Below are 13,958 nucleotides of genomic sequence, written 5' to 3'. Positions count from 1 at the left end.
GTCCCTGCTGGTGGGAAGTAGGCTCAAGCCAGCAAGCACCCACACTGCTCCGCTCCGGCAGTGTGTTGTCTGCCGGTAGGTTTTTATCTGGGGCTCCCTCCTGATCTTCGCCCCAGATAGGAATAGCGTGGGCCCTCCCCCCAGACAGTCCCAGGCCCAAACGGACACAGAGGAGGTGGGTGCCAGCCAGCCTTTGTGAAGGTTTCCTGCTGGGCACTCATTCCCCAGCCTTGCCGGATGGGCCGGGCCGGGCAGGAGAAGGAGACTCACCGCCTGGGGCAGAGCTGGACATGCCAGAGCCAGAGTCTCCTGTAAGAAATGGCCTGTACAGACACAGAACCAAAGGAGAGTTTGGGCTTCCACGCTGGCGGTGGGTGGCCAAGCCCAGCTGCTCTGTGTCAGCAGGAACCAGGCTCCAAACAGTGCCTTTCTCTGGCCAGGGAGGCAGAGATGACCTGCACAGCCACGGCCGTCTACTGCTACAAAAATCATTTCAGCCTGGTCAGTCCTCTAACCCACTCCGTCAGTCAGTGCCAGCTCACGGTAACTCCTTGTGTGTGAAGTTAGAGAATGGTGCCCCATAAACTCATAGTCAGCGCTGGTTTTTCACAAGACCATCCCCAGACTGGTCTCTTAAGGCATCTCTGGGTGGACTTGAACCTCCAACCTCTTGGTTATCAGCTGAGTGAATGCTTTAACCACCAGAGACTCCATAAGATGTGTGTTTGTCTGATGTTGGAAGAGCTACTCTAGCAAAAGCTTCTTTTAACCCTAACCCGCTGTCCAGCTTCTCTTTGACCTCAGGCCTCTTGGGCCGCCCGTTGCAGGAGAAGACACCAGGAACTTCGGGAAGTGGCTTCTTTCATTGAGCCTCAACGGCCTGCCTGGAACTGCCCCCTCTGATCCTGTCCTTGGCGCTAACAGGACATATAGAGCCCTTGGCCAGAGCCCACCACCCTTCCCACTTTGGAGGACGGCTCTCGGGGCTTCCCAAGGTCTCTCTCCCTTGGGCTGTATGTCTGCTAGGTTATGTGAGACTCGTCATTTTAGCTCCGTGCCAGGAGCGGCAGGGAGTGAGCTTGCCTCTTGCCCCAGGAGAATGTAGCAGCCACATCTCACTGTGGCTCTTAAGGCACGTGCTGGCAACGACAGCCCCTGCACCTGCCACACACATACACACACACACACACACACACAGAGCGTTTGTCATCCTGGAGTTACCAAGCTGATGGATTTAACCCAACAGCAAGGCAACCCATGTGCACTGTTCAGTTTCATCAGTTCAACAGGTGGGGCTATTTGGGGCTCTCTGCTGACACCCAACCACATATCAGTTACCTGCACGTCATTCACACACTTGATACGCATCTCATCTATATCTACGCCGAAGTCAGTGTAAACAAGCCCACGCTGCACCCTCAGACCTCCTCATGCCACCCAGCCCTGCAAGAGCCACCTCTGGGTAGAAGTGTGGGCTGGCGTGGAGCCAAGTCCGCACCTGAAATGTCACCTACCTGTCACCAACTCACAATGCACTGAGGAGCCGGGAAAATGGTCACAAGAACAGCTCACGGCCACCGACTCAGAGTGACCCCACAGGGCGGGGTGGAACTGCCCCGTGGGTTTCTGAGACAAAGGCTCTACAGGAGCAGAGACCCTCATCTTTCTCCTGCAGGCCGGCTGGTGGTTTTGAACTGCGGACCTTATGGCCAGTGGCCTAACGTGTAACCCACTCCAGCACTGGGAAGTACTGATCTTAGAAACTGATAGGAGCCCCGAGTGAGCCTGCGCAGCAGGACCTGGGCATGGCTTTCCTTGGGCCTGCATCCATCTTGCTCTCTTTCTAAGCCTTCGATACGTTTTCTCCACAGTGTTCCCTGCTAAGAGTGCAGTGAGATGACCAACATCATAACCCACCAGAGCAGGTTGTACAGGAGTCTGCTGTTTGCCTGAAGTATGCTAAAGGAATGTAACACTTTCATACCTTTTGAGCCAATCGTTCTACTTTTTTAAGGCTTTGTGCATCAATGAGATCCTTGTACAGCACTCATCCAGTAAATGTGTCTGAGAACTCTGTGCTCAGATGGTAGCCACTGCCCTTTTACTAACTGCAGGGAGCCATTCAAACCTCCAGCAGTGAAAGGTAAACTCCCATGCATACTGTCATTTAATATTATACAGACATTGCAGATGGTATTTTTGAAGGTTCTTACTATCCTACATACTGAGAAATATCAAGATGCAAAGTCACATATTTTATGATCGCAGCCATACATACGCTGATAAAGCTACATTCTTCTGGAACCCCATCACACAGGTGAACACCAGCACTCCTTCCCCCTGCTCTGCTCTGTCCAAGGAACTGGCTCAACAGCCATTAACCACGTCTCTTCTTTGCTTAGATCAGAGTCACTGCATAACCCACAGTGCGGCCAGCCCTCCCCAGGCCAGGCACAGACCCTCCGATCCCCATCCCTGGCCTCCTGAATGAGTAAGCAAAGTACTTGTCAACCAGACCCACAGCGCTACTTCACCAAACTCTGGTGGAGTTGCTCTCTGACTCCCAAGTCCATGACCTTTGGCCTGAACCAACGCACACCTCTCTGCAAGGTCTCCTCCCTGGAGGACAGGCTGGCCTTCTCACAGCATTCTGATGCCATCTGTCACCCCTCAGGCCACCCCACACCTGGGTTTTTCCCTAGCTTTGTTTACTCTTGACCTCTGCTCCAAAAGTAAATGCTTTTTAACTCTCTGGAATAGTCCCTTTTCCCCTTGCTTTCTGAAAGTCTGGATTTATGTTTTATTCGGTGTGTGTGTGTGCACCAAAGGAGAGTTGGTGGCATAGAGGGTTACACATTGAAGGTTATTAATCAAAGGTCAGTAGTTCAAACCCACCAGCCACTCTGAGTAAGGATATATTCCCCTAAATATTTACAGTCTTGGAAACCCACCGGGGTGACTTCTGTGCCCTGTAGGGTCAGTATCAACATAGTGTCAGTGAGTCTGAGGTCTTTTGTTTGTTTTAATATGTACATACAAGGGGGCTTCAAAAAGTTCGAGGGAAAAATGGATGAAAAGATCATGGAATTTGGGCTCAAGTAGAAAGAAAATGTTTGGAAAATGATGATGGCAACATAGCTACAAGTGTGCTTGAATTTTGAATTATGGGATTGTGGCTTGTTATAAGACCTGTAAGAGCCCCCCAATAAGGTGATTCCAAAAAAGGACAATGGAAGTTTTCCCTGACCTTTTTCAAGCTCCTTAAGAGACAACATAAGGAAAACGAAAGATTAACAAGTATGTTCTAGTATTATAAATCACTGCTTTATATATCCTGTTTTCCGACTCTTTCTCCAATTAAACGCTTTAAGATGTTATAACCCAGGAGGAAAACTAATGAAGAATTTGCCGTGCATTCCGGGAAGGCATGACATGGTTCAAACTGCGGTTACTCAAGATTCCTCTTGCGCCCCGCCTCCCTCTCGGCCCCTGAACAGGAGTGGAGCACAAGGGAGCCGCCGGGCTGGGGCTCCGGCCTGGGCTGCTCGGTGGTTTGGATTGCCTTAGCTCGCTGCAGACGCAAGCGGAGCCCAGGGTGTCCCTGAGGTCTCGGGGAGGGCCTGGAGGGTGGTCAGGGATCTGCAGGGAACCTCCGGATTCCCGGTTGGGGAATTTCAGTGTGGAGTGAGCCCTTGTTTCCATGCTGACAACATCATGCTGTGGACCCAGGGGGCCCAGCCTTGGCTGCCCGTTGGAGGCCCCAGGGGACCCTTCAGCAAACACCACTGCCAGGAACTCACCCGCTGTCAGTCCTCAGAATTCTCCTTAGAGATGGGGCCAAAGCATCGCCATTTGCTCTACAAGTTCCCCGCCAAATTCTGGTGCACGGTAACTAGAAAGACCTTCCCTTAGTAATGGACCTCGTCTCCCCTGCACACCGAGAGCCCCGAAGCCTTCCTAAGTGCCCCGGGCAAGCACACAGGCCTCCCCGAAGACGCCCAGGCCAGGCGGAGGGTGTTGTTAGAGAGCGCCACCTCTCTTCCCTCGGAGTTGGGCCAAGACAAGAGAGCTATCTTCCCCAAGACTAAAGCCCCCGTTGAGAGTCCAGTCGCCTTCCTCGGGGCGGCCAAGTAGTAAACAGTGAACTAGGGAATGGGGGTGCTTCCGGCCGCCTCACAGAGCCTCTCTGATCCTTCCGCTTACAGGACGCGCAGATGATAGTGTTTCCAGAAGACGGCATCCACGGATTCAACTTCACAAGAACTTCCATCTACCCGTTCTTGGACTTCATGCCCACTCCCCAGTCGGTGAGGTGGAACCCGTGCCTGGAGACGCAGCGCTTCAATGACACGGAGGTGCGTGCGCTTCCAGCCCTGCTCTTGAGGTCTGGTCTGACACGACGTGGCCTAGCTGTGGATCCTTCTCGTTCCTAAACAAAGGCTACATGAACACGTGGTTGTGAAAAAACAAGGCACCCACAAAGTAAACGCTCAAACCATTCCCACCCCCTGCCCTCCGAGAGAAAATGCTGCCAGCGGTTCGTGTAGCTCCCACGATGTTCCTTCCATTCTGTACATCTGCCTCACTGCCAATTCCAACTCCGAGCGCGACCCTCTAGGACAGGGTAGAACTGCCCCCCACAGAAAGGGTTTCCCTGGCCGTAACTCTACAGGCTAGAAAGGTACCCCCCTCCTCCCACAGAGCGGCTGGTGGTTTTGAACTGCTAGTCTTGCGATTAACAGCCTGGTGGTGTCATGTGTTACGTGTTGGGCTGCAAACTCAGCAGTTCAAAACCGCCGAAAAACGGGGCTTTCTGCGCCCAGAGAGAGTGACGGTCTTGGGACCGCACAGGGGTGTTCTACCCTAAGAGTTGATGGCGGTGAGTTTGGAGGTTTGGGGCTTATTACTACCGAGGTCGGACATATTTTCAGGTATCTGTCAGCCATTTGTTTTCTTTTGTGAGCACCTGCTCCCATCCTTCATGCGTTTTCAGCGGTGGGCATCTCCGTATCACAGCCCCGTCCTATTGGAGACCCCGAGGCAGGAGTGCAGGGACTCACGCCTGTGCCCTTTTCCTCCAGGTCCTCCAGCGCCTGAGCTGCATGGCCATCAGGGGGCAGATGTTCCTGGTGGCCAATCTGGGCACGAAGGAGCCTTGTCACTTCGGTGACACAGGGTGCCCCGAGGACGGCCGGTTCCAGTTTAACACAGACGTGGTGTTCAGCGATAACGGGACCCTCGTGGACCGCTACCGCAAACACAACCTCTACTTCGAGGCTGCTTTTGACACCCCTCCCAAAGTGGACCACGTCATCTTCGATACCCCCTTTGCCGGCAAGTTCGGCATGTTCACTTGCTTCGACATCCTGTTCTTCGACCCCGCCATCTACACCCTCAGAGACCCAGAGGTGAGGCACGTCGTGTACCCGACCGCCTGGATGAACCAGCTCCCGCTCCTGGCCGCTATTGAAATCCAGCAAGGCTTCGCCTCTGCCCTGGGTATCAACCTGCTGGCAGCAAACATCCACCACCCGTCTCTGGGGATGACGGGGAGCGGCATACACACCCCTCTGCAGTCCGTTTGGTACCACGACACGGAGAGCCCTGAGGGTCACCTCATAGTTGCCCAAGTCCCCAAATACCCACTGGGCCACAGTGATATGAACAGCGCACGCAGGAAAGCAGGGCCGTCCCATGCCAAGTTTTTAGAGATCTTGACAGGCGACCCGTCCTGTGAAAAGGATGCCCAGGAGGTGCTCTGTGAAGGAGCCACCAGGTGGGACATGAACAGCCCCCCCACATTCCACTCGGAGATGATGTACGACAACTTCACCCTGGTCCCCGTGTGGGGGAAGGAAGGGCACCTGCGCGTCTGCACCAACAGCCTGTGCTGTAACCTGCTGTACCAGCGGCCCGGCCCGGCCACCGAGCTGTATGCCCTGGGGGCCTTTGATGGCCTCCATACGGTGCACGGCACGTACTATGTGCAGGTGTGCGCCCTGGTCAAGTGTGGGGGGCTCGGCTTCGAAACCTGCGGGCAGGAGGTGGTCGAGGCCACGGGGCTCTTTGAGTTCCACCTCTGGGGGAACTTCACGACTGCCTACATCTTCCCTCTGTTTCTGACCTCGGGGATGACCCTAGAAACCCCTGACCAGGCGGGCTGGGAGAATGACCACTATTTCATGAGGAAGAGCGGGCTGTCGTCTGGCCTGGTGACGGCGGCTCTCTATGGGCGGCTGTATGAGCGAGACTAGGAGAAGTGGCCGGGGTGGGCGCTGGCCACCCTGTGGACAGCCTGCACTGCCAGAGCCACAGACGGCACGCCCTGGGACTGCCTCTCTGCCCCAAGGGGGGGCCACTCAGCCACTGAACCCCAGCCTGGGAACGAACTGTGGGAAGAATGGAGGAGGTACGGAGCCCCTCAGTGGGTCCTCCTGGTGGCACGAATCACCAAGACTTGTCCTTAGACTTTCTGCTCCCGTTTGTCTCTTTCCGATCACCCCTTTCTCCAACGAATCAGACAAAAATAAATGTCCCTTTCCATGTTACACGCTCACAAAGCAGTGTTTGTCTGTCTTCTTCCTGTTGTTGATCCGGCGCACTCTGAAAGTCTAAGTGAGCAGTCCTTATGCACACCGGGTGTCTATTGCTCTGCCCCTGTATAGAAGTGTATAAGTACCCATACCTATATAGATATATACACACATCTGTTGCATGCATACATATAATGCATGTGTACACACAGAATTATATGGAGTCAAGCAGAAGCTTCTCCTTCCTCAAGGCAGTTTCTAAAGTAAGAGCCATACTGTCAAAGCAAACACAGTATGAGCAATGACGCCATCATCGGGGTGACTAAAATGAGGCACGTGAAGTCGGACGTCTGAGCCCCCACCCCATGCCCAGCACTGGGAATGTGGGTGCCGAAGCAGCCTTTGATAGAGGAGAGAAGTCCCCACATGGGCCTTTCTGTCGGTAAACTGAACGTGTCAGGCAGGACCGGGATAAGCAGAGAGAAAGAGGTGGGGCGGGGGAGTAGGTGGCTGGGAAGAATGCTGGTGAGAAAAGGGCGGCCGTGGAAAGTTCTGAGTAATAGATTCTTTCCATGTGGCTGGACCCAAGGACCTCAATGAATCACGCTAGCTTTGACTCACCAGCCGCTCTGGGGGTGGAGAGACGGGCCCTGTGCCCCGGGAAGATTGCAGCTGGGAGCCCTTTGGGGCAGTCCTGCCCTGCAGGGTCTCTGTGAGTCAGAACAGATCTGGAGGCAATGGGCTTGTGGGGTTCGGAGCAAGAGCGTTTTCATTTCCCAGCCATGTAGGGTTCCTTTCAATTTGCAGCCCCACCCAAAGGGCTCTGCTCTGCAGAGAGGGGTGGTGCTCAATCAGGACAAGCTTTGTGAACTGGTGGCTGCTCAGGAATCACCCAAGAGGTGTGGATGGAGCCCCCACTGGGCGTCAAGCATTGGCCTCCCACCGTGCTAGTTCCGTGGGAGAAGAGGTTGCCGGAGACATTGTTTTGAGACCACGGCCTGCGTTACTGGTGAGCCACAGCTCGGTCAGTTTTTAAAAGCATGTTGACTTCATGCCTGGAAAGCCGTTCCTGTGGATTGGTTTCACTTTAATGAACAGGTGCTGGCTTCCTCCTGCCTGAGAGGCGAGACGTCCACGTTCAGGGGGCAGCTCTTGCAACGGGCTCTCTGTCCACGCAACAGCAAGGCCCTTGTCTCTCCAGCTTCGAGCTTGCTTGGTCCCCTACGTGTTTTCAGGGCATTTTCTAAGCGCACCGCACCTCTAACTGCTGCCCCCACTTTGCTTCCCACCCGAGGTGGCGACTTAGTTTCATTTCCGCTCTAAAATGATATTTTTAAAGCTGAATAGGCTACATATGTGCACGTATGCACTATATGGGTGTGCGTATGTGTTCATAAACATAGGTGCCTGTGTATAGATTCTCCTGGCTTTTAGGCGGGATCAAGAAGCATATAGACTCAAGCTGATGCTTGGGCTGCACCCGGCGCCTCACAGTTGCCTCTTCCCTGTGCAGACCTTGCACAGTGTAGATCCACCCCACTTGTGCCCCCGTTTCTTCATCCCTGGAATGAATGGTCCTGAAGAATCCCCGTGGGGCACAGCCTAGGCGGCCCTCCTTCCCCTCTCCAGCTGACTAACTGCTTCCTCGCAGAGGCCTGGAAGGGCTCAGGCCCTGAGGAATCAGCAGGAGCAGCTGAGCATTCCCGGGGAGGCCCGAGCTCCCCACTCCACGCGGGCCCAGTGGCTGGCGCTCGCCCTGCCTTGCTGACGCAGGAGGGCGCTGACACAGCTGAGTGAGGCTCCGGATGTGGTGTCGGCCCGCCCACCCCACTTCCCTGCCCCAAAGCCCAGGGGAACAGAAACTATTTTTACAAGGCAGATCCCTGCTTCGTGCCAAGATGAGTCCAAGCAGCCTGGGGAAGAGGAGTTGGGTAAATGCTACTTCTCTAAGGAAGCGTTCATTGAGGGCCTGCTGGATGCCCATTCTGCCCTCCCGAGCAGAGCACCTAGAACTTTCCCAGCCTCACTTTCTATTGACTACTAGAAATGGTCTGCGGGGGTTGGGGGGGGTGTCAAAATGGGAGTGGGACAAAGTGGGTTTTGCCATAGAAGAGAGTAGCTGCCAGGTGGCAGGGCAGTGACGGACAGAGGGAAATGGATATGAGTCATTTTCAGGAGGGGGAAAATAGATTACCCCTATGACTAAAGGTTGTGGCATTGCCTTTGTCAACTATAGTCCCAAAAATTCACAAAGCCATGGCAACGGTGACTGTCAGACAGGAAGTCAGATCTATTTGGGGTTGAGTCAGATGTGGGGAAACCTCGTAGTCCGTGTGGTGTGTCACATCAGGGCAGCTGTGTCTGCCTGCCTGTGGTTTCCCACGCGCAGGCAGTGAAGGGCACCCTGGGGCCTGCTCTCACTGGGCCTGGCCCGGGCGAAGGCAGAACCCTGACCTCCTACACTCTGTCCAGTCACTCACGCCTGAGGGCCCTTGGTGAGGGAAACCGCCACCCCTTACCACAGGGGACCTTGCTCACTCCCCACCCCCACCCCATGGCCATAAGGCATTGGGCCAAGGGTAGGCACCTGCCTCAAGCCCAGCCAGGCACAAGGCTGTGAGGGCCGGAGCACAGACGCTTCACCCAGAGGCAGGCAACGGTGACTCCGCCAAGCAGATGTTCAGTGAGAAGCAGGCTTGCTCCACCACATCCCCCCAAAACCAAGCTCCCTGCCTTGGAGTCCATGCCAGCTCACGCCAACCCTGCCAGACAAGGAAGATCTGCCCCTGCCGTTTCTGAGACGGTAACTCTTTAGGGGCGTAGAGGGCCTCAAGTCCCTACGCAAGCAGGACATGGCTTGGGCACCGCCGCTTTCTCAGTGCGGAGCCCAGACACGGTTGCAGGAGTCTGCGGTGCGGTGAGAAAAGGTCAATAAACAAGGCTGGTGGCCTTGTGTGGAGGGTACTTCCGCTGCTCCGCGGGCTCCCACGCCTTCCCCCTCGTATCAGCCATCGCGTCCCTCCCAGCAAGCCGTCCTCGCACTCCGTGATGTAAACCAAGCACGAGCACCACCTGCTCCATGCGTGGCTGCAGCCCACCCTTGGCTCGGTGAGGCGGTACCGCCCGCAGGCCTGGCTGCTCCAGTGCTGTTTCTGAGGGCAGTCTCCTAGGACCTTTCTCTTCCTGGCCATTCACTTCTCTTCCTCTCCCTCCTCCCTCCCTTTTTCAAAAACACCGGTTGTGACATAACCACCACCCCCACCCCCACCATCGCCCCTCCTCACCTTTTCTCTCTCTCATCTCGCTCCGCTTTATTCGTTCCCGAGCAGGCTCCCCGGCGCCATGGAAGCCACGGGAGCTCTCAGAGACCCCGAGAAAAGCTCCCGCCATTCCATTTTGTCCCCTCAAAAGTCAGGAGTCCCCAAAGGGAGAGTCCTTGGCTCCTGCTTGAGCCCCCGGCCCTTCTAAGGATCAGTCACTGGCCGGGAGGCCTGAGATATTCTGGTGGACAAGCACGGTGTCACCTGCCACATTAGGGTGATAGCTGGTGGGCAGAGAGGGGGTGGATCCCAAAAGGAACCAGGGGTCACTGCCAATGGTAGAAGATGAGATGGATACAGCCACACCAACACAATGGCCCCCGTGCCTGCTCCCTCTGAGCAGAACTTTCTCCGACTAGAGTTAGAGACTGCCCGGCCTGGTTAATTGAGGAGCGTTCGCTAACAGCCTGGGGCACAGCTGGGGACAAGGTGTGGGGAAATTGACAAAGGATAGTGCACCACCTGGGGGCTTGCAGCTTCCGGGCAGCCTGCCAGTGCAAGGGCGTGAAGAAGCCAGAACCGGAAACAGAAAGAGGTTGGGACGAGACAGCCTGGAAGAAGTTGTGGCCTTCTTGGTAGGGAGGCCCAGCCAGACAGCATGGGGGAGCAAGGAAGGAGGTGGGGACACCCTGACTACCCTCTTCCCTTTTGCCTTGCTTGCTGGTGCTCCAAATGGCTGGAGCCAACCGGAAGGCAGAGGGCAGGACAGGTTGGTGGATGCTTGTCCCCAGAAGTCAGTGTCTTAGTGCTGCCTACACACGTGTCACAGAACAGGTTGGAAAAGAGGGGAACCAACAGGGATACGCATGGGCGCACATGCACACACACACACACACACACACACACCTCCCAGAATTCTGAGGGCTCAGACCTGATGGTTACCTGTTGGGCTTTTAACCATGAGGTCAGCAGTTCAAAACCACCAGCCGCTCACAGGAGAAAGACGGTTTGTTTTATCAGTACGCAGAGCATTGACAACGCCTGCAGTCTTGGCAGCTGGTTGGAGTGGCCTGAAATTTCAGATGCTGCGTCCGTTAAGACTTGGTGTGTGGTAAAAAAAAAAGACTTGGTGTGTGGTTTGTCACATGAATCTCTTGCTGTCAGATCGTGATACAGAAGGTAGAGACACTGGCCACGCTACAAACAGAGACCTCCACCCTTTTCATTTTCCCACCCTGACTATGCACACGAATGTGTGTTGGTTAAGCCAAGTGCCATCTATTCGGTTCCAGCTCCGAGTGGCCCTAGAGATACAACAGGAGGAAGCCTGCCCAGTTCTCCGCCTCCCTCACCATCATTGTTCGTTTGAGCCCATTGTTGCAGCCCCTTCACTTGCTGAAGGTCTTCCTCTTTCTCACTGACCACCGCTTTACCCAGCAGGATGTCCTTGGCCGGGGACTGGTTCCTTCTGATAAGGCCTCTAAAGTGTGTGTGGTGAAGTCTTAATACTGCCGTTTCCCAGGGACAGTCTGGCTGTACTTCTTCCCAAAGCAAGCTTTTCATTCCTCTGGTAGACCACAGTCCAGTCACGATTATCTGCAAACCCCACCAGTCAGCGCATCTTTTTCTCTGTTCCCCGTGGTGGTCTTCCTTATCATTGTCCAGCTCTCACATGCAACCAAGGCGACTGCAAATGTCAGGAGCACACGAGTTTTCAAGGGACATCATTTCTCTGTAACGCTTTCCAGACCCAGAGCTCTCGCAGCAGCAGATGTGCCCGAGGCAATGCAGCATTCCATTTCTTGACTTCAGCGTCCACAGGCACTGATTGCGCAACGCAGTGAAATGAGCTCTTTGACAGATTCGATGTATTCTCTGTATTACGATGTTGTTTATTGGTCTGGTGATGAAGACTTTTTGTGTATGTGAAGGTCTGATCTCTGCTGAGGACTGTATTCTTCGATGTTCATCAGTAAGTGCTGTCAACAAGCAAGCTTGTGCCTCTGCACACCAAAACAAGTGTTTCTCCAGTCCTGATACCCCATTCTTCATAGAGTTCAGCTTTTCAAATTACTTTCTCATTATACAGATTGAATAAGTATGATGAAAGGACATTTTTAAATCCCCCTGTTCTGTTCAAACGACTGCCTCTTGGCCATGCAGTTTCCACATGGGCATTATTAAGTGCTCTGGAATTCCCGTTCTCCTCAATGTTATTTATAGTTTAAGATCCACACAGTGGAATGCCTTTCATAGTCAAGAAAACACAAGCGTCTGGTATTCTCTGCTTTCGGCCGCGATCCAGCTCACATTGACAACGACATTTCTTGTTCCACAAGCGCTTCTGAATCTGGCTTGATTTTCGGGCAGGTCCCTGTCCATACACTGCTACAATCATTTTGTAATTATCTTCAGCATGCTAGAAATGTAAAAGAACGGAATTTTATATGTTTTCCAAGTATTGGAACATGATGGCTGTAATTCTTCTTATTTATTGATCTGGAAGTACCATAGGGTGCTCAAGTCATTTCTACTAGTCAAAGGGAGACTAAATTATCAGTGGTGTAAATTAAGAGGTCCTCATGGCATAACGATTATGCTTTCTGCTGCTACCTCGAGGTCAGCCGTTGGAAGCTGCGAACAGCTCAGAGGGAGAAAGACAAGGCGTTCTACACTCAAAAAGAGTTACAATGTCACAAACCCACGGGAGAGTCCCCCCATGTCCTATGATCAAGAACTTCTCTGGCAGTGGGTTTTGGCTTCATGTAAGTTTAAGATACGAAGCGGGACACATAAAGATCAATCTCCTAGGCATTAGGGAGTTTGAAATGGACAGGTATTGGCTATTTTCTAATTGACGAGTTACATGTTTACTGTGCTGGGAATTATACATTCAAGATGAATGGCATTCGTGTCATTACATCATCATCAACGTCTCGCAGCCATCACTGTGCTCCTGCGGAGCCTTTCCACAGACTAAGAGGCTGTGTGAACAAAATGGGGGTGGGGGATGGGGTGTCCAGATCAGAAAAGCTGGCCTCACAGCCATTCTTTCACCACACGTAGGCAAGCGGGCTGCCGAGCAAACGGTCCGAGCGGCTAACTCAGGAGGAAGAACAGGACCTCGGGATTGGAGACAGGCTCCAAGGCACAGGCCCTTGCCGGCGACCCAGTGAGCCTTCTTGGACATGGCTCCTGCGGCCCTTGGGGAGCTACCCCAGCTGATGCCTTTGGCAGAGAGTGGCCTCCCCGGCCATGGACCACCCAGACATGGCAGACTGAGGAGCAAAAGATGTGACTGCTGCAGTTGAAGCTCCCACTCCCTTTCTGGAGTCGCAGAGTGGCGAAATAACACACCCACAGGTGCCTCAGAGAAGCCTGGCACGTTGCTCCTTAAAGTCACAACCCTTGCAGACCCTAGGGCAGCGGTTCTCAACCTGTGGGTCGCAACCCCTTTGGAAGGTTCGAATGACCCTTTCACAGGGTCGCCTAAGACCATTGGAGAACACATCTGTCTCCAAGCGGGTCTGCCCACATGCGGAGACGGCCACATACAAGTACCCGGCAGGAAAACTGTTACCCACGATTCAAAACTAAACTTCATTTCTTTTCCATCAGAAATCAATATTTCACAATATTTAATTACATATTGTTTTCTTGTGATGAATCACTATGCCTTAATTATGTTCAATTGTTGATAATGAAAATACATCCTGCCAATCATATATTTACATGATGATTCATAACAGTAGCAAAATTACAGTGATGAAGCAGCAACGAAAATAATGTGATGGTTGGGGGTCCCCACCACACGAGGAGCTGTGTGAAAGGGTCGCGGCATTGGGAAGGTGGAGACCACTGCTGTATGGAGTTGACATGCTCTGGCACAGACGTGGAATCGACTCCGAGCCGGCTGCTGTGCTTTTGTGAATGTATTTATTTTGTTATGAGCAGCCGGTCACCACGATGGACATAAATCAGCCACAGGAGGAAATCTGGCATTTTTCAAGAACTTCAACAACAACAAAAAAGGGTGGGGGAGGCCAGGAAGGATGGGCTCAGTAAGGGGGCAGGGTCCCAGGGCCTTGGGGGGAGCCTGCTTCCCTGGGGAGCTGCTGGAAGGTAGTAAGTAGAGGCATGAACTTGTCGCTACATTGACTCCCCT

At 53.6% G+C, this 13,958-nt stretch overlaps 1 protein-coding gene across 5 annotated transcripts in view; it reads left to right on the top strand.

Moving 5' to 3' along the window:
- BTD (biotinidase) overlaps positions 1-6,560 on the top strand; it is a 38,837-nt gene extending 32,277 nt beyond the window's left edge. For all 5 annotated transcript variants that reach the window (XM_075547191.1, XM_075547190.1, XM_075547187.1 and 2 more), the window contains 2 exons: positions 4,206-4,355; positions 5,082-6,560. In XM_075547191.1, the coding sequence (XP_075403306.1) occupies positions 4,215-4,355; positions 5,082-6,254 (1,314 nt within the window). In that variant the 5' untranslated portion in view covers positions 4,206-4,214 and the 3' untranslated portion in view covers positions 6,255-6,560. The remainder of the gene's footprint in view (positions 1-4,205; positions 4,356-5,081) is intronic.
- Positions 6,561-13,958: the final 7,398 nt, after the last annotated feature.

Source organism: Tenrec ecaudatus, chromosome 4 (genome assembly GCF_050624435.1).
Source record: "Tenrec ecaudatus isolate mTenEca1 chromosome 4, mTenEca1.hap1, whole genome shotgun sequence".
Taxonomy (NCBI): Eukaryota; Metazoa; Chordata; class Mammalia; order Afrosoricida; family Tenrecidae; genus Tenrec; species Tenrec ecaudatus.
Note: the sequence above shows the minus strand (reverse complement) of the source record. Positions and strands in the feature narration are given on the sequence as shown.